General features: G+C 47.4%; 1 protein-coding gene across 1 annotated transcript in view; it reads left to right on the top strand.

The window, feature by feature from the left end:
• Nucleotides 1–25,002, top strand: part of LOC146209305 (uncharacterized) — a 113,305-nt gene extending 88,303 nt beyond the window's left edge. Inside the window, exons 4-9 of the mRNA XM_084599357.1 lie at nt 8,058–8,197; nt 9,609–9,843; nt 10,196–10,470; nt 11,599–11,818; nt 12,472–12,888; nt 16,769–25,002. Of these exons, the coding sequence (XP_084455483.1) occupies nt 8,058–8,197; nt 9,609–9,843; nt 10,196–10,470; nt 11,599–11,818; nt 12,472–12,888; nt 16,769–17,075 (1,594 nt within the window). The 3' untranslated portion in view covers nt 17,076–25,002. The remainder of the gene's footprint in view (nt 1–8,057; nt 8,198–9,608; nt 9,844–10,195; nt 10,471–11,598; nt 11,819–12,471; nt 12,889–16,768) is intronic.
• The last annotated feature ends 2,272 nt before the right edge of the window (nt 25,003–27,274 follow it).

Here is a 27,274-nt window from a genome sequence, read left to right on the forward strand (position 1 = left end):
GCAGAAAAGAAAGAACAGCAACGGCTCGAGAAGGATCGGGGACTTGGCTATACGCGGCCTGTGTGAAGCCAGGTTACGGGGGTGAATGCGCTGACAGCGCTGTTTGCCGGGGAACGCGGTATTGTGCAACCGGCCGGGCAGCAGCGCGCGGTGCGCGGGTTCTTGTCGTCGTTGTTCGCCACCGGGTCACTGCGGACGTGGAGCGCGCAAATGCGTCCTGAATAAAAAAAAAAAATTAATCAAGAACGGAGCAGTGGCTTGGCCGGTGTGTATGGGTGACTGCGCCGTTAATCGTGAAGGATCGTTATGCCTACGCGATAAAAGTATAATTTTGCGCCGTTAACGACATTGCACTTCGGAACATATCTATCCGTGTCCGTGTTTTATTTTTGAAAAAAAAAAAAAAAAAAAAAAAAAGACGCACGCGCAATCAGCATCCTATAGGCATAGGAAAAAAAAAAAAAACGTAATCGTGTGAGTTGCAAGCACATGAACTTTTTTCTGTAGTCGGTGCAACCCTTAAACTGCTAATTAGAAAAACCGTTAATGGTGTTGTTAGCACGCGAACACCGTTATTACAACCTTGCACGGGTGGTGCAAGTGTGCAGCAACTCAGTTTCGGTTTCACTTTATTTCACCACACATGTACAGAAGGTTTAAAAGCTACATGTGGTGAGGAAAGCGGAAAAAAAGCTGCGTGCGATGCAGCTTGGCTGGCCCCGCCTCCCCTTAAAGTTGGCAAGCAGGACAGGAAGAAAAGCTCAAGTACTTAAAAGGTTGAAAGTACGTTCAAGATTTATCATTAGGAAAACTAGAAACAAATAAAGGCAAACAAAATCATCATGAAGCCGGATAAAAGGGAACAGACGTTTTCCTCAACTAAACATTGCATGGCAAACGTTCTTCGATAATAGACGGAGTTGTCCTAATGTAAGATCAAATTATAAGTGCACTGTTACGTTTCTCCACCGAGAAGTGGGACAGCTGACGCGGCCACCGCATAGCAACAGGCAGAACCGCGAGCGGATCGGCCATTTCGACGCCGTTCATCGGCCGCGCAACGCTTCCTCCCGCCGACAAGTCTCAGCGTGTTCCTGTGCGTGCGTGTGTGTGCAAAAGCTGGCCAAGCCTGGAGCTCGAGGGAAAGTGCGTCGCCCTCTCCTGTCTGCAGGAGGTGGAGGAGATGAGGTCGGAACACCTGCGATTGAGTCATTCGTCGTGAACCAACATGTTTGGCTCTCCCTTTCCTGTGAGGGTTTACCCTTTCCCTGTGAACTAGAAAAACTATAAAAAGCAGCGGCCGACTCCGCTGAGAGAGAGACTACTTTGACGCGCCGTTGTTACGACGTTAGACACCAGCTGTGTGAGAGTGTCTGTAATCTCTCCGGGTCAGCTTCACTGCCCGTTTCTTCATGATGTTGCAGTAAAGGTTGTTTCGTTAAAAGACGCCTCGTCTTTGCTGGCACCTTTGATGCCGTCCGCCGTCCACGGAGCCGCCAGGCCAACGCTACCGAGAGGCCGCGCGCCGCAGCGGTACGCAACCCCGGCACTCGCGACCCAAACCTAACAACTGGCGTCAGCGGTGGGTTGAGCACGCGACCACCAAATGTAACAACTGGTGGCAGCGGTGGGATGAGAGACGAGGACGACCAAGCAGTGACCGTGGTCGGTGAAACGAGCCAGGCCTGACCGAAGTGCAACATCTGGTGGGAAGAGCGGAGATGTCCGAGGCGTGACTCGTGAATCAAAGCAGCTCAGCGGAAAGTCGGGAGCAGTGCAACGAGCCCTGTGTGATGACTGGTTGCCTGCAGCGGAACGACTGCGTTGGATTCTTGGCTGCGAGGTTTGGTGAGTGCGGGACTTTCTTCTACTGAGTTTTGCCAGGCTTTTGTTAAGTAGAGAACAGAGCTGGTAACTGTGTTGTCGTTGTTGCTGGGTTAAGTGCAGCAAGGCAATAGTGGGCAGTAGAGAAGGCAGCATTCGGAACAGCCATGGGTTTGGATTTGAAGTCGTTGCGCAAACCGAAATTGCTGGAGCTTGCGGAGGAGTTGGGTCTGAATTTGTCAGACAAACTCAGAAAACTAGAAGTGTTAAAGGCTATTCTTGAGTTGGAAGCTGAAGATGACGAGCTTTTGGAATGCCTTGAGATCATTGACGAACGTAAAGAGGAACGTCAAGAGAAAGAGGAACGTGAACGTAGAGAACGTCACGAGAAAGAGATGCGTGAACGTAGAGAACGTCACGAGAAAGAGATGCGTGAACGTAGGGAACGTTTCGAGAAAGAGGACGCTCGCGTAAGGAAACTGATGCAGCTGGAGATATCAGCACATAGAATGAGCGTGGAAAGGATTAAAGCTTGCAATGCCATTCAGTGTAACGGTTCAATACCGCGAGATGGTCCGCCACCGTTCCTCATTGCCGAGGATGTGGCCGAGTATTTGGCAGACTTTGAGAATGTCTGCAGAAGTAAACGTTTCGAGCGAGATAGTTGGGCGCAGATGTTGGTAGCTCTTCTCTCCGCTGAAGCGTCGGAAGAAATCAAGCGATTGGTTGGCGACCGCTTGAAAAATTACGATGAACTAAAAGAGTCATTGCTGATACGATATCAGATAACGCCTCAGGATCTTCGGAAGAGATATGAGAGCGAGAAACATTGTAACGAGGCATACTTTGATTTGGCCTATCAGTTGAAAGCCGCTGTAAGCGAATGGCTAGACAGTGCGGAAGTTCCGGAGCAAATCGAACTTGCACCGGAGTGTGAGAAACAGCTTGGGGAAGCGGCCGAGCAAGGTGACCGCAGTAGTGAGCCGACCGAGCCTCGAACAGAAGAGTATCCTGTTACCTTGGTCGAGCCACTAGCTGAGACGGTTAGCACATGCTTAATCGGCGAGAAGTCCGAAGTGACGCCGTTAAGCGAGGTGAAGTGCATGCCGACCCAAGTAGCTGTAGGAGATACAGTTCCATCAAATGAGAGTGGGGAACTGGTAATAACTGAACCGCCTCTCAATGCAGAAGCTTGTGTAGAGCGTGGCGGAGAAGGAAACCAGCTAGGAAATGACAGAATTTCGGTTTCCGAAATCAACTTCGTCGTAGAGCAGGGCAAGCAGAAAAACGAAGTGCCGATCAAGGAAGCTGCGCAGCCCGCGAGTTGTGATCAGCCAGGGCAGACCGACGAGGAGTGTGCGTCCGCTGTAGAGAGCGAGACTTGCGAAGGCGACAGTGAGCGACCAGAGCACAGTCAGAATCGTTCGTGCTCCGATACCACGCTAGGTTGTATTCGCGAAAGCAACCCCAGTGCGAACGCGGACGTGGCATACATGACCCTCACGCAATCCGAAGCGCCCCAGCTGTCGAAAGAGCTTGATCGTGCGCCGGTTAACGCTGAGCGATGCGGCTCATCGGAGGACCCGTGTAACGTGAGTGGCGAGCCAGTGGAAATGCCTAGCTTGAGGGCTGGCATAAGCGGTTGTTCGGATTTGACTGAAAGTGAGTCATGCGATGCAGCCGCGGCGCCGCCAGAGGAAATGCCTAGCTTGAGGGCTGGCGTGAGCAGTTGTCGTTCGGACTTGACGGAAAGTGAGTCATGCGCTGCTGGCCGCGATGCAGACGCGGCGCCGCACTTTGACCACTCAGACGACACCGGTGACCTACTAGCTCCGGTAACCGCTAGCTTGCCAGAGCTCGCGCCGAAAGAAAGTGGGACTAGAGTATTCCAGTGCTGCCACCGAAAAACGCGGAAAGGCAGGCGCGAGAAAGAACGCTGCCATCGTAAGGAGAGCAAACTGAAACGATTGCAAAAAGAAAGCAGAAAGCATGTGTTCCAGTACTGCCGCAGAAAAAAGCGGAAAGGCAGGCGCGAGAAAGAATGGAGCAAGTGGAAGCTATCGCTCAAAAGAAAGCGACTATCCCAAAGGCAGAAATGCGCCCGTGCCCAGAAAATGCGTGACTGGTGCGCCAAGCGTAAGGAGAGGGATAGGTTGTTTAGCAAAGCTAGTGACTTATGCTCATGCGTTTCTTTGCACAGAAACAGGAAGGTACGGTTGTTCCGTGAAACGGACAGCCGAAGCTTTAGTGAAAAGGGTGATCTCAACGGTAATGCCGATGGCTTAAGTCGAAGCCCATAACTTGAGAAGAAGCCTTTATTCACTAGTTGGTGTTTTTCTTCCTGGCCTAGGATTTTAAACAGATTGCATTGTATTATTTTTGTTTGAGAATGACGTTTTTGAAAGCGCGATTTTCAAATTTGTGGACGCGTTCCAAGTGCTGCTGAGCTGCCCTTTAATGTAGATGGGGGCATAAGAGGGAAATAGTCTGGCAAAACTTAGTGAAGTTTGTGCCGTGCTTGCTGGCTGACCGGTTGAGTTTTTAGCGTGGTTGTGATGCTGTAGGTTGTCAGAAATCTCTCCTGAAGACAAGTTGCAGAGTGCCTTGGAAACCCGGACTTGCCAAGGACTTCTTCAGGCTGACTGGCTCAAGAGAAACAGAGTCGGAAGACCCTGGCTAGCAGCAACATCCCGATCCCTCCGGACAGCGGATGCAGTCCCCTGCCCTTCGGGATCTCCCTTCCCCGGCGGGGCAGTCTGTTACGTTTCTCCACCGAGAAGTGGGACAGCTGACGCGGCCACCGCATAGCAACAGGCAGAACCGCGAGCGGATCGGCCATTTCGACGCCGTTCATCGGCCGCGCAACGCTTCCTCCCGCCGACAAGTCTCAGCGTGTTCCTGTGCGTGCGTGTGTGTGCAAAAGCTGGCCAAGCCTGGAGCTCGAGGGAAAGTGCGTCGCCCTCTCCTGTCTGCAGGAGGTGGAGGAGATGAGGTCGGAACACCTGCGATTGAGTCATTCGTCGTGAACCAACATGTTTGGCTCTCCCTTTCCTGTGAGGGTTTACCCTTTCCCTGTGAACTAGAAAAACTATAAAAAGCAGCGGCCGACTCCGCTGAGAGAGAGACTACTTTGACGCGCCGTTGTTACGACGTTAGACACCAGCTGTGTGAGAGTGTCTGTAATCTCTCCGGGTCAGCTTCACTGCCCGTTTCTTCATGATGTTGCAGTAAAGGTTGTTTCGTTAAAAGACGCCTCGTCTTTGCTGGCACCTTTGATGCCGTCCGCCGTCCACGGAGCCGCCAGGCCAACGCTACCGAGAGGCCGCGCGCCGCAGCGGTACGCAACCCCGGCACTCGCGACCCAAACCTAACAACTGGCGTCAGCGGTGGGTTGAGCACGCGACCACCAAATGTAACAGCACGCGGAAGGCTAGACTGCAGCATCTGTAGAGGTACGTGCCAGATTTCATGAAACATTGTGGAGCGAGACGAAGTGCTTCCCTTCAACTTGGCAGCGTTACCTAAGTTGGTAATGTGCTTGCTTAGTTCATGATTATATGACGTTAGAAGAAGATATTCCTTCTGGGATGCAACAGTGTATGAAGGCCGGTGCACGGGGCTCTTAAATTTTTTCAACAACTTTGCGGTTGTTCAATCAGGCATGTTCTTAAAATAATACGATTCATTCCAGCTGTTCACGAGCAGCTTCGAGTTTTAAGCGTGTAGCAATGGCTGCAATTTGCGCGACCGTAATGTTATAACGGGAATATTTTAGGTGAACTGCTGCGCAGCACTTCGCTCCCTGATTAGGGGCTCGTTCAAGTGGCATACATGAACGCGAAAAAGGCAGGCGCGTCGTGCCCTATACACGGAACGAAGTCGCGGTATCCTTTGTGTTGAACTCTTGCCCATCTCAGTATCTTTGTATGACTCATTCCATTGAGGGGCATACCTGATTGCGTTCCACTGGAACAGTTACGTGGCGCACGCTATCTTAATGTAACAGCGAACGGGCTTTCTGAAAGTTATCCTCCTTAAGGCTTTGATTGTTATTCCTTTCCTTACATGTTCCTTACATGTTACATTTTCCTTACTTGTTATCCTTTTCGTTACAAAAACGGGCGTTGTGAAGCAGACATGAGAGCGGCGTGTGATTTAATGAGACGTGAGGGTTACTTGTGGCTTCTTTGGGCGCCCTGCATCTTCCAGGCCGAAAATATTTCGCCCATCGTTGTAGTAGTTGAAAGGCCCAGTAATTACTTCTAAATGGGCAACACGCGGCATTGGTGTAAGAAACAGATTTCAAATCGGGCTTTCGAAGACGGCCGCAATTTCAGACCGGGATTCACATTCTCTCTCTCGTGAAGTGGTGAAGTGGCGTGCACACGGTTGTCACCCATGGTGGCAAGTACCGCTGAAGTGTACCCCCCCCCCCCCCCCCCCTTTTTTTTTTTTTTTGTCTTTAAGGCTCGCAGTTCAAAGAATGGAACAAATGTGTGAAAAGCGGTTTCAAGCGGCGCACCGTCATGCTCGGTGCGTGAGAGAAACGCGTGAGCGGTCTTCTCCGCGTGCGTAGGCGTCTTGCAGTGAAGCCCGATTGCAGCCAGCTCGGCGCTTGACGCGGGAGGGGCATCGTGCGTGGGCGCCTGAATTCCTCCTCCTTCCCTCTCTTTGAGTGCTCGCGTTTTATCCAAACCGCGCTATCTCGGTTCAGGTGTGGCCCCTTAACTTCGTCTCGAGCTGTAAAGGAAGAATCACGCGAATTTGAGCGACCGTGACGAAATCTGGACTGCTGCTGACGCTGCACGAATGCACAGAGGTCGGGGTCGGGCTTCGCTCGTACGTCTTCGAAGATGTACAATGCGAAACCTTAGCAATGCTGGGACAGAATAGGTAGGCGCCAGCATTATAATTTTCATCGAGTGGCTCTGTTGAAGCAACAGTTAAGCTATACAGCTTGTTAATTGCTACCAACAATTACAGCTTGTTACCAAGCTTGTTACCAGCCCGTCTCGCTTCGTAAGTGAGACGGGCTGCGGAGTAAAAATATGTTGCTGTCACTTCGTTGCTTGGAGAGAAAGAAAAAGAAGTGTGGAAGTTTCTCGTGCTCCCTTTCTACGTTATCCATTACTACCGTAAACGTAAGCTTAGCGCCGGTTTGCGTACTTCCATGCAGATGTGTCTGTAGTCGCAGTGCATGCATGCAGAATTAAACTCGCAATCTAGTTAATTAGTGCGAAGGACGACGGGTAATGGTAACCTCTTAATGGTTCTTTGCAATAAACGGCATGTGGGCTGTACAGTATTTGCTGTTACGGCATGATTGGCTGATTTTCTTTTTTTTTCTTTTTTCAAGAATTATGTATCCTCTCGCGCACAACAGCGCACAACCAACTGTTTGGTGCGCTACTAATTGCATTAACAGCACAGCAGAGCGACGTTAACGAAATCAAGAAGAACCGGCATGGACACTACTGAGGACGTGGAGTAGTGCGAAGAGAGGATAGCGAAGGGTAACGAATTGGATTCCAAGGGAAAGAAAGCGTAGCAAGAGGCGGCAGAAAATTATGTGAGAGGACGTTAGCAACTTTTTAGGGGTCAAGCGGATGCACAGGACCGGATTAATTGAGGCCCTCGCCCTGCAGTGGGCATAGTCCGGCTGATAATAACGATTATTTTAACGACGTTAAATATTTAACAGCAACACTTGTACACCTAAGGTATACGCCTTCCGGCTTTGCAGCGTCCGACTGGGTGCGATACGTCGCGCTCATCAGGAGTGAATCGTCCATGACACGTGCTATTAATTGCGTCGCGTTGATTAGCCAGTCACAAGACTGGTCCCACAATATTGACGTAATGAGTGACGTCATTGTGCTCCAAAAAGTGAACACGTGGATGTGCGAGCTATTCATGTTTGTGCAAGAATTTGTAAAAAAAAAAAAAAAAAAAGAAAGTCTTGTGGCATTGCTGTAAGATTCACCACACAAAATGTCGCTTGTATTCGTTTTTCTCGAAAATGCCCAGCAATTTGCGTGCGTGCGTGCGTGCGCACGTGTGTGTGTGTGTGTGTGTGTGTGTGTGTGTGTGTGTGTGTGTGTGTGTGTGTGTGTGTGTGTGTGTGTGTGTGTGTGTGTGTGTGTGCGTGTGTGCGTGCGTGCGTGCGTGCGTGTGTGCGTGCGTGCGTGTGTGTCTTCTTCGTACCTACAACTGCAATACCTTTTTTCTCGCAGTCATGGCAACAAGGAAGTGTTCTCGTGTCGGGGCATCCAACTGGCGGTGGAATGGTTCAGGGCGAGGGGTCACACGGACATCTCGGTCTTTGTTCCGAGCTGGCGGAAGGAAGCCTCGCGCGCCGACACTCCCATCAAAGGTGAGCTAACTACTGCCGTTTTTGTGGCCTCGCCAGCGGCAGTTGCGTGGTCACTCCTCTAGCTTTGCTGATCAAAATCGAAGTACTGCCCAGATCAAGAGAGGGCTTCTAAAATGTTATAGCTCTTGGCATTTTGTTGAAAGGTGTAGCTGTTTCGTGTTCATATCGCCTTTCACTAATTGCGCGCATTATGTTGCAGAAAGTTCAGATGGGACGGCCGCTTTACTTTATGCCTCAAAACAGTCGCTCAACTGCTCATTCGCTCACTCGTTGCGTATGTATCGAATTTGAATGGGATCGCGAACTAGTTCGATACAGAGATAATTCCATATACAAAAAGTGCGACCCAATGAATAAGCGTGGTACACTGAATAAATGTGAATAAGGTGCACTCAAGCTAGAGACGCGGTTCTGCAGCGATTTGCCGCCCGTCCGTCGTACCTGCAGTGCACCGCTCGCCGCGGGTGCAGCGGCCCGCGAGGCGTACGCGCGCACATCCGGGTTCGGAGTATCACCTCCCGCCAGGCGTTGAAAAGGAGAGCACACTGGGCACGCCTTCGCGTGCCGCCCGTAGGCACGAGCGCGCGCGCGCCAAATATGTGGCAGGAACAGACCTGAGCGTCACAGCCGCGCGGCGCAAGGGCTCTTCTAGTTGTGGCGCACATAAAAACTACAGTGGACGTGGTGCTTTGGGAAAGGCCTCACACGTCGTTAAGTCCAAATCTGGTACTGGTACCTGTAAACACAATGACAATTAAAATTAGGTTACAGTTGCATGGTTTCCGCGTCGCCTCTTCAGCGGCGAAACAATCAATATGAGAGCGGCTTTAAGGCTTCGGTCATCTATGCTGGCTTCACCGCATGACAGCAAGGTCGCGATGCAAAGAAAAAAAAAAAAAAAGAAAGAAAGAAAGGAAATAGTACACCAGAGTAAAGACCACTTTCAAGAGGACTCCGGGTTCATCTTGTCATGTGGTTCTACAGCGTCAGTACCGCCAACGTGGCTTTATGCTTGGAAAGCTGGTAGAAAAAGCGGGCCCTTGTAGGAGCATGGTGCACAGCTCGATATATCGCATATCCTGTGAACAGGAGTTCGATAAACGTGAACAACACTGGTTTATTTTTGCTCGGAATTTTCAAGGGGATATTGTAAGAGTTTGATTTGAGCAATAATTTGATATATCCAAGGTCGACATTATTGCATATGTTTGCTTGGCTTCTGGCTGTTGTGGTTTGCCGTCTGTAAAGATGCTAAACTTGTGATGCATGCTTTTATCCAGGCTGTTATGATATATATATATATATATATATATATATATATATATATATATCCTGCCTAATTTCCAGTAAGTATTTGCTCCTTTCATTGACTCTCACCAGTCCTGGGCATGTTGTGTGTTGTTTCGTACAGACCAGGAGATCTTGCTGCAGCTTGAGAAAGAGCGATTGCTGTTCTTCACACCATCTCGCAACGTGGGCGGCAAGCGAATGGTGTGCTATGAAGACCGCTACATCCTCAAGATGGCCGTGCAGAATGATGGCGTGGTCGTCTCCAATGACAACTACCGCGACCTGGTAGCCGAGAGCTTGGACTTCAAGCGTGTCGTTGAGGAGCGCCTGCTCATGTACACATTCGTCAATGACAGGTATGCGGGTGCATGTATTCACAGCTTGTCGCTCCTATTCTTGAAACTTGTGATGTCCCAGAAACAAAGTACCAGTATGTGTCTCTTTTGAACCCTAGTACTCTCAGGGCATTAAACCTTTTAAATAGTATCTATCTAGGAGTCCATCATTTCGAAATGACTATGGACTATATATCAGTTCATTCTTTAGAAGATACTTGAGCTCCATGTGGTAAAAGAGCACTTAAGGTACATCTAATGGATCACTGAAATACACTGTGTATCGATAATTTTATGGTCGCACATTGTTTGGCCTGTATTGGTGCTTATGTTTTGAAGCCCTTAACTATTCTTGCTCATTGCCACCATGCAGGTTCATGCCGCCCGATGACCCACTGGGCCGGCACGGCCCCTCGCTGGACGCATTCCTGCGCAAGAGTGGCATGCTGCCTCCACCGCCCGAGGGGCCGCCCAGCTGCCCGTATGGCAAGAAGTGCACTTATGGCAACAAATGCAAGTACTACCATCCCGAGCGGGGCAACCTGCCCCAGAAGTCAGTCACCGAGCGGCTCGCCGAGCAGGCCCGCCTGCAGCTGCAGGAGGTGAAGGCGCGTGGCGCCATCAAGAGCCGTGACTCATCCCCCGGTGGTGAGTGGGTGCAAGCGCCGAAGTGGAGGCTCTGTGAAATTTTCTGCGGGGTGATCAAGGAACCGGATGTCAAAACTGTCGAGTTTATGGTAGAGAAGAAGACTTATTCTTAGGACATAGCCCGAACAGCTATGCAAAAAGCTAAATTATTGATACAGATGAAGCCAACTTGCTTGTCGTCATAGTTATCCTTTCACGACTGTGCGGGGAAAGTGGCTTTTAAATTGTAGAGAGAGCTTGTTGAGGCTTTTTGTGTGAAGCATGGGAAAGTGTCCCTTATGAATCAATGTGAAACAGGGCAGTGCTTCTCAAGCTCTTAGTGAAACGGTCTGTATACAGTAGAGGAGACATGGCCAAACTGCAGCTCTTAGGTCCCAAGTGCAACTCATGACTCTGGCATATGTATACACTCCCCCCCCCCCCCCCCCCCCCTCCTCCTCTCTCCTTCCCACACACACAAAATTCACATCTAGCTTGGCCGCTTAAACACCAACTGCATCGTGAGTCAAACTTCAGGCTGGTTGCTTACAAATGGAGCAGCATGTATAATGCAGTGGCACAGTGAGAAATTGCTGCTTGAGTTACATTCACTCTGACCACCAATTTGTTGGACAAAATAAAAAGAATTTGTCGCGCCCCCTTTTTTTACTGCACCTCTCTGAAGGGATCATATTTTATAGCTCTTTGTTTATGCCTGTTTGGCGTTCTCTAGTTCACAGGCTTATAACATAGAGATTGCTGGAATCTACTTTTTTTCTTATGCTTTAATGTCCACGATGCTTATCTTGGGTCCACTTTTACTCCCATGTTAAATAACCATTGTTGCCAGGCATACAATTATGTTCTTCTGTGGGCATACAGTGTCGTCAGTGATCTCTTCCGTAATCATATGCGAGGAATTTTCTTAGATACAGAAAAAGGGAGTATCTGTAGCAGTAGTGAATGAAAAGTCATTATTTATTCTAGCAAATATAATGTAATGAATATTTCATTTCAGTACTCATATATGGCTTCCCAAACCATTAAAAATGTCGGCCCTTTTCTTCAGCAACTGATTATGTGAAGCTGTCGTACTCCCTCCTGGCGAAAGTCGATTGACTGCTTCCTACCTATTCCCATGCCATCTAGGTGAACTTCTAAAAACGAAAAGTCTGCCCCCAGGAGCGACAGAAGCGATGTTACCCAAAAAGAAAGTGCCACTGTCTAGGACCAAGTCATCAGTGCCGCCCCCCTCAGCATCTCTCTTGGGTGCTGATTTATTGGAGGCAGATGGCGGGGGACACCTGTCTGTGGCCAAGCGGCTGTCGGATCCGGACTCTGGACTGGGAGCTTTCTCACTGCCCAAGGGGTAAGCACACCCAAAGCTGCAGCACCAAATTGATTGTTCATGCGGAATTGCACACCTGCTGTCATCACTTCATTGCTTTCTGTTAGCTGGAAGCCCACATCAAAAAAATGGCCTAGGTTTAACTCTACTAAACATAGTCAGGCGAAGCGAAACCGTCGTTTTGCTTGGATTTGATTTTCGTAGGTTTAGGTTTAGACATGGGCAGCGATTAAGTTACCGAGACTGATTTTGGATGTGTTTTAAAACTTTGCAAAAAAGTCAAGAAGCTGGTGTTAAAGGGTTTCAGAGTACTGTTGACGTTGAGCTACTTGGAGTAGTAAGGGCCTGTAAAGCCGTTTCAAGTTTGACCACCTTTGGGAGAGCGCATTACAGTAAGAGCTTCAAGTGTAAAGCACTTTGCCATCATTACACTGTATGGCATTAATCTGTGCTTTCCGTGTTCATGCTGTAATAGCAGATGGTGCTGGGCTGTGCTGTGCTCTTCCCACTTATGACAATTCCTGATGATGATTAAGATACATTCATTTATTTTAAAAATTTATGCATTTCCTCTTTTCTTTTGGCTACATACACACAGCAAACTTTTCGCGCTTGTATTGACCCTTGGCAATGAGACCTTACATAAGTGTGGTGACTCATTTCGACTTGCACAGGAGCCCCATGCTCTCGCCCGGTGGCGCTAGTGGTGGCGGCGAGGACACGCTAGGCAGTGGAAACCTGCACCGCAAGCTTCAGCGGCAGCTAACGCTCAACCCGGCCTACGACCCGCGGCTTTACCAACTGCGGGCGGCCGTGTCCTCGGGTGCCGCGGTGGGTGGCCTCATCCCTCCCCCCGCTGTGAGTCTAGCGGAAGCTGTGCACGGACGCGCGGGCAGCCAAGAGAACCTGCAGCATCGGGCACTCGGGCGGCTAGCGAGCGACTCCGGCCTCATGCCTAGCGGAGGGTGGGGCACCCTGCCCACAGCGCACACCGAGGTGACGCGCATTGCCAGTGCACCGGACACAACGCGGCAGCAACGGTCACAACAGGCGGCGGCCATCCAACGCCTCAGCAGCACCTCTGACACCCGGTGAGCACTAAGTTTTCGGTTTAGGTTGGTTTGGCACTTTAATGTCATAAAATCATTTAACTAGAGAGACTGTCATCTTTCGCGGAATGATTGGTTCAACGACCAGAGTCATATTGTACAACTTATCACTTTCACAAAATTCTGCTTACTGGGCTGCAGGATCTCATGCCCTGTGGGATTCTTTTTGCTATACATTTTAGCATGGCTAAACTCCACTCACCGTGAATATCTACGTACTTGTGGACATCGTTTGTGGGTATCAAGCATATGTGTAGCCGCAATCATCCAGCCACACTGACAGTGGTTGTGTGTGCATAATTCACTGAGTATAATAAAATGCATAATAAAATTAGTGTGGTGTGCATGATTAGAGAGTCCTAGGTGGTCACAATAAACAGAGCGATTCACGATGAACTGTCTCCGTCATATCACATTGAGAAGCTTTACCAGAAGCAATTGTTATGAATGTCTAGCAATAACAGCAGTATACAGTAAAAGCTCGTTAATTCGACATCGGCGGGACCGTGAAAAATTGTCGAAATATCCGACTGTCGAATTATTGAATGAAAAAAAAAAAAACAAAAAACGAAATGAGCCCCTGGATGACATACCTTTATTTGGTAAAGAAGTTAGTTATCACCATCTGTTTTTTCGGGCGAATTTGACCGGCGACAGTAGCGCTAATCACTGCTAGATGCTCCGTGGCATGCGCACAATCGGTAATATGTTCGCAGAATTCTTCCAGAACGGACAGCGCTTCTGTGGTTTCTTTAACCGTGCGCTTCGACGGCAGGGGCAACTGTTCACAATCATCTTCTGATGAATCGTCATTGCTGGTACTTTTAAGTTCATGATATATGTCGTCCTCAGTCAGCTGTCCGGCGACTGTGACGCCATCATCAATGGTGATGTAATCAGCAAGCCGCCGTCCGCAGTCTTTTTCTTTTAGCATTGAAGCTTTCACTGTCGAACGCCTTCAAGAGGTTCTTTTCATTTTTGACATACGTGGCCAAGGTTGTCCTCTTCACTCCATACTTGTTCATCACGTCTTGGCGTGAAGCGCCGTCCTTGATCGCCTTCAATATTTGCACTTTTGTGGCCAGGTCCTTCGCTTCATACTTCATACTTCGGCCGCTTTGCTGGTGTCGCCATCGCGGCAGCACTCAGCGTCAAGATGCGCAGGCACAGCACTCAATACACACATGCAGCACAGTAAACACGTAGGTGAAGCGTGACCGTAGATGCAAAAAGCACGTGGCAATGACACACGCTGAGGCGAAGCTCAATGACTCCACTGCGTGAAGGTAGGGCTAGGAAAGAACGAACTTCCGGCTGACCTCGCTCCCCTTGCGTCATTCTGCTGATGGCGATGACAGTGCGGATGGCATATGCTGCCTTTCTTTTTTTCAGCTTCACACTAGCGCCGCTCTTGGCCGTGGGTTTCTTTTTTTTTTTTTACCCCTTCCGCAGTGAAATGCGAAATGGCGCGCTACGGGGCTATGGAGCTACGTCGAATTAACCGACGCACGGCAAAATTTGGTCGAATTAACGAGAGTTTTGCCCCATAGACTCCTATGTATAATTAGAGGACCCTCGCGTGCACGTCGAATTAACCGATTTACCAAATTAACGGGGGTTGAATTAACGAGCTTTCACTGGATAGTGTTCCTGTATGAAGATTAGTGGGCCAAAAAGTGGATCCTGCACAGTCTAACTTCAGTGCAATCAAAATCATACAGCACGTGAAAAATTTCATTTGAATGGATGTTTTATTGTAAAACCAGCATAGATCAAGCAACAGGTAGGACTAAAACTTGCAAGAGGAATGTTTATTTGCAGTAGTCAGCTTTTTTCTTTTTACGTCATATGCAGCTAAGTTTTGCACTCTACTAGCAGTTGAGTAGGGTAGTGGTTTCTAGAATTTGGCGGAACCGGGAAGAAAGTCTGAATAATGAGAGCAGTTAGAGAAGTTCCTAAATTGCAGAAAAAAGATTTTCACTGAGAAAGCTGGCTTAAGAGTTGCGAGTTTTGCCATCTCTTATCTTCCGCGTTCTTATGTTCCACAGCACACAAAATATGCGGCATGCTCATTAGTCATGCCGCCAACCATGTTGCAAACCGTGTTGTGAAACATACTGCAAACCAGTTTAGTTCTGCACTATTAAGTTGCTGTGCATTGCTGTAACCACCCGATTCATAACAACCACGCAAAGCGAGTGTACAGAACAGGGACAACAGGAACGGGGACACTTGACTAATTTTCTTAAGTCATCAATGATTATCCCAAAGTTGTGAACAAAAAAAGGTGATGAGAGCTTTATTCAATTTCTCAATTGCCAAGGGACTGGAAAGAGTGACCACTAATTTAATTTTGCTTGCCGTTCTGATCTTTCATCACGGTAGCATACTGGTGTGTGGTCAGTAGCTACGTGCTATGGAACAGTGTGACATGTAGTTTTATGTAGTAAAAATAAAATAAAACAGAAGACCCACAGTGGTGACTCAGTGGTTAGTAGTGTGCTCACTGTTGATCTCGACGATACGGATTCGATCCTGGGCGCGGTGACCGCTTTTAAATGGGCGTGAAAGAGCGAGGTGCGCATGTACTGCGTGAGGTCAGTGCACTTTAAGAGCTACTTGGTCGAAATTTCCTGAAGTCCTCTTCTGTGGCATCCATCACAGCCTGAGCTGCTTTGGATAGTTAAATCATGCAATTTAATGGAAGAAAAAGGAGTTGCCAGCCACAGCAATTAAATAATACTTTGAGTACCTGAGTTACAGGCAGCTCAAGTAAAAAAAACAGGGAGAGGATTGCAAGGTGAGGTATAGCAGGAGAGTGATATCAGCTGTGGAGAGGAAAGAGCTATTTATACTAGTATTAAATGCAGATATATAAAGTAAGTGAGCCTCAGCTGCTCGCATGAACAAGTGTCCGCAGCCGCCTTGGGCTGCCATGTAGTGTGACCGGCGCGGCAAGGGATTGGTTAAAGTTCCACTAAAAGCCCGGCATGCAGCAGAGTCGCTGACACACCTCTGACGTTCATGCGATGGCAGGTATGTTGGCAAACTGGGAGTCCCGTCTCCGAGAACAGTCCGGGTGCATAGTTTCGGTTTTGGTTTGTGAGCTTGCAACTGGCCCACAGCAAATGCAGTTTGACCAGCCGCTGCCAACCAGCCATGCCAGTGTGTTGACCAAGCTAGCCTATGTGCCGTTTCGGATGCTGATTGGCATGTTGCTGGTGTTTTCTTCACCCGTTTTTTTCTCTTGCCACTTTGGCACCGGTAAGCCATTTTCTTTTGCATGGTTCAGTGAGTTCCTGCTCCCATGGTGCGTCAAAACCATCAAAACTGCGCGCTGTTCACATACTTTTTGCAGTTTGTATGGTGATGCCACCTCACTAGCGACGCTGCTGTTTGTGATAAGTGTGACACAGTGGCGATGGAGCTTCGCTACATTGCAGGAGGTCCTTGCGATTTTGTAGCAGTTCTGCTTTGAAGTTGGCCACAGTAAGCACATTATAAAGTATTGATAGAAATGTGCAAAGTAGCCATTGTTGCGCTGTTCTCATGTAAAAATCAGGCAACCATTTGTCAGTCTTTCACTAAGTGAATTTATCATGGTGCAAGCAGTTTTTGACAGTTTTTTGAGGGTCTTTTGATAATGAAAACAGTTTTTCAATTGTTTGAAGTTCGAAATAATGAGCTTGTACTTCTTACAGTTAGTTGAAATGTCAGACTGATGTTGCCATTTTGAATTGTGCTCATGCTAAAAGTTCGATTCAACTTTGTTTACCTCCTGTTCTCTCTGTCGTGCCTTGCTTTGTCATTGTTGTTAGCTGCAGTTAGCTGCCGGGACTGATTGTTGACTGTTGCTGTGCAGGTTGGACGCGTTCCCGCTGGCGGGCGCGGCAACGCAGGTGCCAGCCGCTGGACCTTACCCATCCTTCCCGGGCCTGAGTCCCCACGCCGGTGGCTGGGGTGGCCTGCCCATGGGCCGCCCCCCGCCACCGCTTGAGGTCAGCACTGTGCCACCTTTGGACACAGCTAGCCCCCGCTACCGCCTCTACTATCATCTGTCATCCATCTTTCCGGAGGAACAGGTGCGCGCCGCCATGGAGCTCTGTCCTGAGGAGACCAACCCTCAGAAGGTGTGCGCCGCCATTCTCGCCCTGTTCCCCAAGGGCTAGCGAAGGAAAGGACGGAAAGGAGCCTGCCTCTTTTCGACGGTTGAAATCCTCTGCAGTGGGTCACTCTGCTGTTCTTTGTTGCAAAGTTGGGATGTTCGGCCCCAGTGTGATGTACAACTATGGAGGGCATGTGTGCGTTGCATGCTGCCGCCCGCTTTGTTTCCACCCCTGTGTCCTAAAGGGGGATGGCTGGGGACACCTCCGAACAGGATGGCTCTGCCATGTCCTCCTTTCAGCTCCTTTGAATGGGAGCAGCGCCTTTGTTATGGCGCGAGATGAAGTCCCATTGTACAAAGGGAGACCAGCATGTGCAAAGGGTTGAGTGTAAGCGCCTTGTTTGCGTGCCCAAGGAAGCCTGGGGTTGATCCTTGAAAGCAGCGCATTACAGTTGTTGTGGTGTTGGACTCTCTAACTGAGAAGACTGACACTAAGAGGGCGCGCACATTGTGTTGCCTTGTGTACTCCTCCTCTCGGCGTACTGCCAAGGAAATGGGAAAGCCCGTGTGCTCTTTCCCTTTTGGTCCTGCACTCTCGAGTGTGGAGAACAGCTGAACCTCAGGCCCCACGAAGGCCCATTGTCTTTGTTTTGGTGCATGTATACACCCCCCAGTCACTTTTCGGCGTTTGACTCCTCCACAACAGCCAGGCATGAGGGCAGCTCAAATGGCAGAGAAGAACCTCAAGCACCATTGCCCTGGGCACATGGGGCACTTGTACTTGGACCCATGGCCCTGAACTGTTCCGGCCCTCAGAGGTCACACACTTTTGCATTTTCCCTCTGGAGGGAGAGGACAAAAGGATAGAAAGAAAAACCGCTTGAGGCATCTATTCTTGCTGCAATATAATTGCTTTATGCAGGAAGGTTGCCACTTTTTCAACCGTGACAAATCATGCGTGCTGAACTATGTGCCAGTGCTCCACATCATCCGGAATGTGGAGTCCACGGTGTCTTATTAGGCATTGTGGCAACGCTCTGTGAGCACATTTTTTGTTTTGCCAATGCAAGCAGCTGAGGTGAGACTTCAGTCATCATGAACTGTCACATGGTCACAAGCACTGCTGAGGAATGGCTACACTATTGTATAGACCCTCGTAGTGTGCTCACAGAGGAGTGCGACCCACATCTGCACTATGTGCAGGGGGAATCTGTCACTGCGTTTAGATGCCTCTTTACCGTCTCAGGTTTGCAATGTTGCCTCGAGAGGCACCTTGGTTGTGACTATAGCAGTTGCTCCTGATGCAAATTTTGCCCGGATCTGCCGTTGCAGCCTGCTTTTGTCAGTCTCTAGATTTCGTTTTGCAAAACATTCCCAGTAGGCCTAGAGGTCCAAACTTGTACCTTGCAGTTTTGCTGGAGGTAGGTTGACATGGTCATCCTATAGGCTCCATCGAGAGCCATGCTAATATGAGTGATCGTTCTTGTGTCAGTGCTTTTGCCCGGTGTGCACATGCACAAAACGTGGGTGCAGTTTTGTAACTGAAGGTTTTGAGGGACAAGGGCAGTTGTATTCAGCTTCGCTTTGTTTCATTTTTAATGACCTGGGCACGAATGTGCGTCCTTCCGTTTTTCGTTAGGCTTTCGAAGCATTTGGGGGTTGGGTTACTAACAAACTTCTTTGCGCTGATCTTTTTTGACCACTCACACTGGAATTTTCACGACAGAAATGCAGCGCCAGAATCGTTGAGAGGCGTCTGTTGAACATACGCGGTCAATTGCAGTGGGTTCTGCTATTCTGCATAGAGTGAAGAATTTCACTCTTCACATGCCTCTCTCATCGCACTTTCCCGCCACTTTCTTGCTACATCAGCCTTGCGTTGGCTCGAGGCGTTTCATGTTTTGACCCTCTGGGGCTTTGCTTCTACTACTGGAGTTTCTTAGCAAAGGCTTTTTCTGCTGAAGCTGATGTGCTATTGCGGTCTGTTTTCTATGGCATGCCTTCGTGGTTGTTTCTACATTTGTACTGTTTCTCGTGCTGACGAGCAACATGCTTACGTGTCCTGCTTATGGAGACATGTCGGTCTTGCCGGGACGCACCCAGAAATATTGCAATTTTATATGGCACACTTTCTCTCGGCATCTGGCTCGGCATTCTCGCAGGTGGAATTGTATTGCCGTGCATGCGTGATCAGTCCTGAAGAGAAAGATGTGTATCGTGGAAGCCAGTCATTCTAGCAGCCTTCTACATCAATTTTTCTTCCTCCTTTCATGCTAGGCATCTTTTGCGGATGCAATCGTGATATGTGTGGACTTAAGAAATATGCCTGACATCTTTGCAAGCTCTGTAACATATATGGACAATTAAGCTGAGCCTCGTTATACAAGCTCATGCTGATTGCAGTTTATTGGCTTATATGGTCTCAATATGATTAGTTGATTCATATACCTTCAGTACAGTAGCCGGTAAAGTGCTAGCATGATTGCTGTGGCGTTTTCCTTGTTCGTAAACCGTTCTGCAGAATTGCACCGAGTACAGATTGCCGAGTATAAAAGAAAGGAAACAAACAAAGCTGGGGATGTTTTGCTACAATGACTGGTAAATTTGGCCAGTCCTTGTGACGACTGGTCATGAGTCTAGAGTTGTGTAACACTGCAGGGCTAGGGCTGTCTCAGTCCGCTCCCCTTCACTGTCCACAGCCTTTTCCTCGTGAGCTACTGTTGGCAAATAAACGGCCAAATACAGAGCGATGATCACAGACGGGGCAGTCGTTCGTTTCCCTCTTTTCTTAGACTGCCACTGTGCGGTATTTGCACAGCATTGCGGGGCTGAACAAAGCAGCGTGTGAATGTGTGAGAGTTTGTACATTTATATGTTTACACTGTGTCACAAGGAAATAATTGTGTGCAAGGTAGGAAAACAACCAAACTAAAAAAAAAAAGATGCAGTGTTCGTTAACCGTGTTTATAAGTGTTGCTCTTGGCAAACAGTAGTGTGTGTTCTAGCAACGATAGCAGCCAATCGATCCCCAACTTTGAAACTCGCTTGTTGGGCGTGCATATGGTGAACTACATTTTTTTTCACACATTCCTTTGAGCTTGTTGCGCACTAGTTGCATTCTCTGAGCACCTAACCCGAGCTTGGTTGTTGAGATCGCACTGCCTGTGGCACCCCGATGTGTGTATCGTGTGCGTTATGTCGACGGTGCTGTCGGCTGGAAAACTTGTGTTATGCCTGACGTGAATCGCTGAGGGTGGGAGCTCTTCTTTGTATCTTTGTACATTTATCACGCAGCACTTGCAACATGCAAAATATACACTGTGCCATTAGCTAGCTTAAAAATTGTGTGCTTTGTGAAAATTTTCATTTTGTTCCGGTACTTCAGTTAACACAACTCCAGACGAGCTGGCTGTAACAAAGCCCTGTGCTCTGGTTACTGAAAACTTGTACCTTTGTTTCCGTGCCAACAGTTATCTCCAATTTAGTAACCACCAAATAACTAAATGTGAGGCCAATGGGTACAGCAAGTGCTCTGTTGTGTTGGCTTTGATAAGCTGCCGGCTTTCTGCACCGGAGAAAAACATGCCTGAATAGCGTGGCGTAACTAGAACAACTACAGTTAAGTCAGTCCTGTGCTAGCTGCGCTTAATCCCTTCAACATTTTAGCCTCATCTGCCCACCTAACTTTCTGCCGCCCCCTGCTGCATGCAAATAAGGCCATTCAAATACTAGCAGCAGCAAACTGCCTCTAGAGGATCTTGTCAATGCTGGCCTCTGCTATTGCCATAGATGCTGCTTCCCAGCTTTCTCTGCAGAAAGTAATGTTTGAATGAAGAATTCAGTATTGAGCCATCATGTTTTCTATGTGCTGTTTTAATGCAATATTCTTTGTTCATATATAATGCCATACCAGCAGTGCCCCACCTATCTTTTTAGCATCCATTTCTTTAGAAAGCCCATTTAGGGGCCTTAATATTCTCAGTCCTCCTTGCATTTTGTGTGTTAAGGTGGAGAGAGACAAGCCACATATTTTTTTAGTGGGTCCATTGGGAATGTGTCTACGATGTGTTTTACACCACGTAAAACCTTTTTCGGAAAGAGGCGCAGAATCTCTGTTATTTTTACATTCATCTGAATCTAAACCTGAAAGTTTCATCACATGCTGGTGTTGTTGCCACCCCACGACGCGAGACGGGCCATGCGCTCATCAAGGTTACTTCTCATGCCATATTCCTCCTTTTCGTGCTCCACTTGTTACGGTTTTCACAAACTTTTTTGTACATTATTCGCATTTGTTTGCTTGCAGTGCTGCTTTTGTTTTCTGATGAACAAATGAGGCTTCTTCCTTGCAGAAAGCGCAACCACTGTTGTGCTGCATGCCGGTTAATTATTTTGTATTATCATGTTCTTTTTTTTTTTTTTTCAATTTACTTCAATCCAGTTGATTTAGTACTCTGATTTGCAGTAATAGAAGGGTGAGTGTTAAGCAGCAGGTTGTTGCACAACTGAACTGTGACTGTTGCAAAAAGCAGTTGCATATCTGAAAAACAGTAGGCATTATTTCTGAAGGGATTTAAAACAGTTACCAGCTGTTACCATCATTTTAAATGGTTTTTCCAGCTTGCTTATTCTATCTTTATAGTGCAGGAGCTGATAATCATTGCTAAGAATTCAATTTCAATGCGCAGCACCTAAAGCATGCCTTCTCAGCATCAATGTGCCCTTAAAGAAAGGGCACCTTTTTTACCTGTCGTCTTCAGTATGTGCGACTCCCCTTTGTTCAGACAACGAAGAGTTGTATGTCACGAGGACTTGATGATCTGTTCCATATTGCATTATAATTATTGCGATTATCATTATTATTGTTCTATTTATTGCACTGTAACTCAGCCAACTGAGCCGTTTAGTAGGGCCAAGGGGTAATGTGTCTGTGTGTGCTTATGTGAGTAGTTGAGTCCTTGGTGCAATTTGTAACTTATAGTGGCGCACCCTCAAGGTTTCCTAACTTTTTGCTCTCGCTGACTTGCGTTGCACTTTAAGGTGTTATCATTTGCGGGTTTGCGAAAGCATTGCCTCGTGTAAAATATCTTTGGCCTTTAGTGACTAATGTTTACATTATTTTTATGTCCCCATGCTTAGATTTTTCTGGCTAGATTTGGCTAGTTGTATTATGAACTGAGTTGTGCTGTTCGTGCGGAACAAAATGCCTCATATATACAAGTTGTTGACTCTGTCACAAATAAATTTAGCCATGTCACAAGTTTTAGCCATTTTTGTGATGATATGGTATGATTTCTTTTTTTCTTTTTTTTTTTTAATTTTGTTCCTGCTGTAAGACTGTTGTCAAATTTTTACGATTTGATGTGCAGTTTTGAGGCCAGTGCTTACAAGTCGCAGTAAGCATGCTAGCTCTTAGGTGTTCTTCTCCCTTCTATTTTTTTTTTTTTTTAAGTGCACGGATTGTAGCCTGCCCTATGCTTCAACCGTGCCGAACCTCTTAGTTGGGCTAATTAATTGCTAGTTTCAGACTATTGGCTAGCACAATTGAAACACGCGCACAGAATATAAGAGAACAGGATGCATGCTAATGTGTGCCTGTGATGATCCAGTCCTCTCACTCTCATGTGCTTGCTCTTTTTGCGCCAGCCACTATGCTCAAAGTAGCAATCATGTCAAACAATACAATCTTGTGGCCAGTGGTTCCAGAAGTGTCATGAAAAGAAGCTTTCTAGATGTGTGGAGACTACATCGTACTCGCAGGTAGCATCTTTACGCTATAAGAGAACCTCTTCGCTGTCAGGGCTGAAGGCGAATCTCGTCAATGTCGAAATGTGCTTGGCTGTAAAGTTGCACTACTAGGTCTTTGGTGCGAATCATTATGTTTGCTTTATTCAAAGCACTCTGTGTGCATGTACTTTGGGGCTGGCGCTGAAAAATCTCCGTAAATTAAATTTTTTTATACTTGCACTAATTGTAGCAATTCAGAAACCACTTTTTTTCTTTTTTTGAAAATGTGCAGCTTGTACACCAGCAAATCTTTTGCTGCATTTTTCACTGTCATCATTGTAGCCATGTAAACCACTGAGCAGTGAGTGTGCAGTACTGGGTTAGACGCGACTTTGCTGCATTTTTCGGTAGAGGCAACAGTATATTGTCAGAGTGGTAATTTTGGTGTCAGAAACCATCTTTTCAGGGCATTCGGGAAATGACCTCGAAGCTGTTATTGCGATCAAATTCCATTTGGGTGGGGAAAAAGGCATTGAAGTATTGGGAACCTAGCCACCAACAAAATGAGCTATCTGTGACATGCGTATCACAGGCCTCGTCCACTCAGAGAAGTTTACTGCACATAGTTGTTGACATTTCTTTCTCAGTTTTTACTTGCTGTCTCCATTTTTCTCGTTTCTCTCTGTTATTATGAAATGGTCTGCTTCTGGCCCATCTTGCTGGCTGGGAGATGCAAGTACGTTGCTTTGACAACGCTAGTACCTTCGCCAAAACTTGTCACTTTTTTTGTTTAAAGCCCCACCACTTCTCTTCAGTGAGGTCCACATTTGAGCGGACAAAAGTAGTGTGAGTTTGTAAAGGGAGGAGACTGCCTGCTGGCTGCCAGAGTTACATCACCTTTTTCGAATATTGGCTCACTTCCTGTCCAGATATAGTGGAAACTGCTGCAGAAGTATACCCTATTAGAGATACTTTCTCGCATCTTTGCCATATGTGAACTCATTCCCCGATGGAGAATCAGTTATATTGGCACCAAGTGTATAAAATAGGCTACATTCCTCTTCAAGGGTGCAGTTGAGACAGTTTTGGTTAAACATACGTATCAGTCTTTTGTCTTCAGCATATAGTCCACAGGCAGGTGACTATGTATCCAGTTACAACAGCAAGTGCGTTAAGTGGTTTCCAGCCTGAATGATATTGAATTGGAGGTATGCAGAATGGATTAATTAAAGAGCACCTGCAAAATTTTAAAGCATCTCCCTTGTGCATTTTATGATGAAAGTTAATTTCATAAAAGTTGAGTTGCGGCAGTTTCGACTAGAGTAGAGTTTATCTACTTCATGCTAAAATAAGGATTGCACTTTCCTTTCCTGTGTTTCATTGCCTGTAACAAAATTTACTTTAATAATTTCCGTTCCTATAATGCATCCTCATTTATGTGGCTGACCAAGCAGTCCTGAGCGAATTGAGTTGATGCCATGGTGCTGCTCTTTCAGCTCTTCTCTTGGCTGGTATAACGCCATTAAATTTCGGAGAGAGCACTATAGTGTAGTTGCCAGTAGAAGTTTACCTTGACCATTCTAGCATGCAGCTCAAGTAAATGCAGATGTAGGAGAATAAAAATAATGGAGCATATACCAGCAAAGTACAGGCAAACTACCTAGCTCATGTTGTGTTTGAGCTGCTCACTGCTTTCATGAACATTAAGAATGCCCTAGCAGAATGGAAACCCTTTACTGAGGTGTCCTGGAGTTGTTATGAATGTAGTTCCAGCCCACAGTAGTTTTCATTTATGAAGGACAGCCGCAAAGTAAGTGGAAGAAATAGTATCTTCAAATCCATTGAGCACGTTCACTGAAGTGAGCAGCCAAAATCTTCATTCTCCTGTGCGACCGCTGCAAGCTCTCCTCCCTAGAGAAACAATACATACACGGACGCAAGAGACCAAGTGGATGAGGCAGCAGCAGCGGCTGTGCCCTGCGACAAATACAAGTTTTGCTACAATACCATGTATTGTCATGTACTGTACGGGGTTTTGTGATATGCCCCTCCCTCTTTCCCTGGTTGTTTGTTCAGTTTGACTTTATTTTCTTGCTTCGGCCATAAAACTTGTTTTTCCGTTGTTGTTGGCAAGGAAAAGATTTTTCAGCCATAAATGTTCTAATATACAAGTTTCTTTTTTTTTTTAACGTTATGGATGCGAGTATTTAACGTGTGTCACTTCTCATGGCATGTAATAAATGTTTTGTCTTTTTTATTTAAAACTTCTGCCTCCGATTGCTTTTTTACCCCTTCTTACTCAGGTAAATACTATACGCATACTATACTCTCACAGCTGGTGTCTAGCGTCGTGTCAACGGCGCGTTCAAGTAGTCTTTGTCGCAGCAGAGTCTGCCGCTGCTTTTTATAGGCTTGCCAGTTCACAGGGAAAGGGAAAGCCCTCACAGAAAATGGAGAGCCATGTGGTCCGACCGCATCTTCTCCACCTGCAGACGGGCGAGGGTGACGCATTCTCCCTCGAGCTCCAGGCTTGGCCGGCGTTTACACACACACGCACGCACACACATTTGGCGCGTGGCAGGATCACGTCGAGACTTGCCCGCGGGAGGAAGCGTTGGGCGGCCGATGAACGGCGCCGAAATGGCCAATACGCTCGCGGTTCTGCCTGTTGCTATACGGTGGCCGCGTCAGCTGTCACACTTGTCGGTGGAGAAACATAACACCGCGTGATGGCAAGGGCGTTCTCCAGCTGCCGAAATGCCGGCTCGCTATCAGCGGATCACGGTGCATGCATCCCTTTCTCACTCGCTTCACTCGCTAGCGGCGTCAGCGGCATCAGTCAGTTGCTGCTATCAGTTCGTCGCGCAACGTTCCTTTAGGCCCACGCGCTGCCTCCATCAACCTCCCAATAACTCAATTGGTCTCTTCATTTCTCTGACCACAAAGCTTCTTTCATGACAGCCAAGAACTGTTAGAGGAATGTTTCTTAAAGGAATACGTGTGAAAAATTAAAACAAAGTTGTCTTTAATTCTACATACGTGTCTTGCTCGAAATATTTGCCTCAATCTATCGAAAAGGTAAAACAGCTGATGAGCTGCGCTCAAATTTCGCATTAGGAAGTAACGTAATCGTGGGCAATTTTTTGTTGCGACTGTAGGAACTAGGAAGAAGGAAAAGATAAAGCACGGGCCTGCTACTGGCTCTGTAGCTGAGCCACCTCCGCTGCCTCGTGCGGAAGTAGAGAAGAAAAAGAGGGAGAGAGACGCGCATTGTCCAGGTGGTATTGCCTCGATTGATTGATTTATAGGAAGGGAAAGACACGGTAACTGTCTCACTTGTTTTCTGTGGACACCTCAACCGCACCGTAAGGGAAGGGGGGAGTGAAAGTGGAAAGAGGAGCCGTCATAATCATCATCATCATCAGCCTGACTATACCCACTGCAGGGCGAAGGCCTCTCCCATATTTCTCCAATTAACCCGGTTCTGTGCTAGCTGCATCCACTTGACCCCTGCGAACTTCTTAACCTCATCCGCCCACTTAACTTTCTGCCGGCCCCTGCTACGCTTACCTTCCCTTGGAATCTAGTTTGTTACCCTAAGCGACCATCGGTTATCCTCTCTTCGCACTACTCGTCCTGCCCATGTCCATTTCTTCTTAACTTCCGCTAGAATGTCGGTAACTTGAGTTATTTCTTTGACCCACTCTGCACGCTTCCTATCTCAATGTTACCATTCTTCGTTCCATAGCCCTCAGAGTTGTCCTCAACTTAAGTAGAACCTTCTTGGTTAGCCTCCACGTTTAAGCACCATAGGCGAGTACAGGTAAGATGCAGCTGTTGTATACTTTCCTCTTGAGCGATACCGGTAAGCTGCTAGTCATAATCTGCGAGTGCTTGCCAAATGCGCTCCATCCCAATCTTATTCTTATTTCCTTTTCATGGTCTGGATCTGCGGTTACTACCTCTCCTAAGTAGACATATTTGCTTACTACTTCCAGTACTTCGCTACCTAATGCAAACTGCTATTCCTTCCCGAGGGTGTTGAGCATTACCTTAGTATTCTGCATATTGATTTTCAAGCCTACCTTTCTACTTTTCCTGTCTAGGTCATCAATCATTATTTGCAGTTCATCCCCCTAGTTGCTTAGCAAAGCAATGTCATCAGCAAATCGCAGATTACTGTGGTATGGGCCATCTACCCTTATCCCTAACTGCTCCCATTCCAAGTCTCTGAATACTTTCTCTAAGCAAGCTTTGAATAGTACTGGGGAGATTGTGTCTCCTTGCCTAACTCCTTTCTTTATGGGAATTTTGTTACTTTATGCAGAACAATGGTTGCTGTGCAGCCACTATATATATCTTCCAGCACTTTCACGTACGGCTCGTCTACCCCCTGATTTCGCAATGCCTGCATCACTGCGGAGGTTTCAACTGAGTCGAATGCTTTTTTGTAATCAATGGATGCTATGTATAAGGGCTGGTTATATTCTGAGCATTTTTCTATCACCTGGTTGATGGTATGATCGATAGTAGAGT

The sequence above is a fragment of the Amblyomma maculatum genome, chromosome 1 (genome assembly GCF_055883805.1).
Source record: "Amblyomma maculatum isolate TAMU_Amacu chromosome 1, ASM5588380v1, whole genome shotgun sequence".
Lineage (NCBI taxonomy): Eukaryota > Metazoa > Arthropoda > Arachnida > Ixodida > Ixodidae > Amblyomma > Amblyomma maculatum.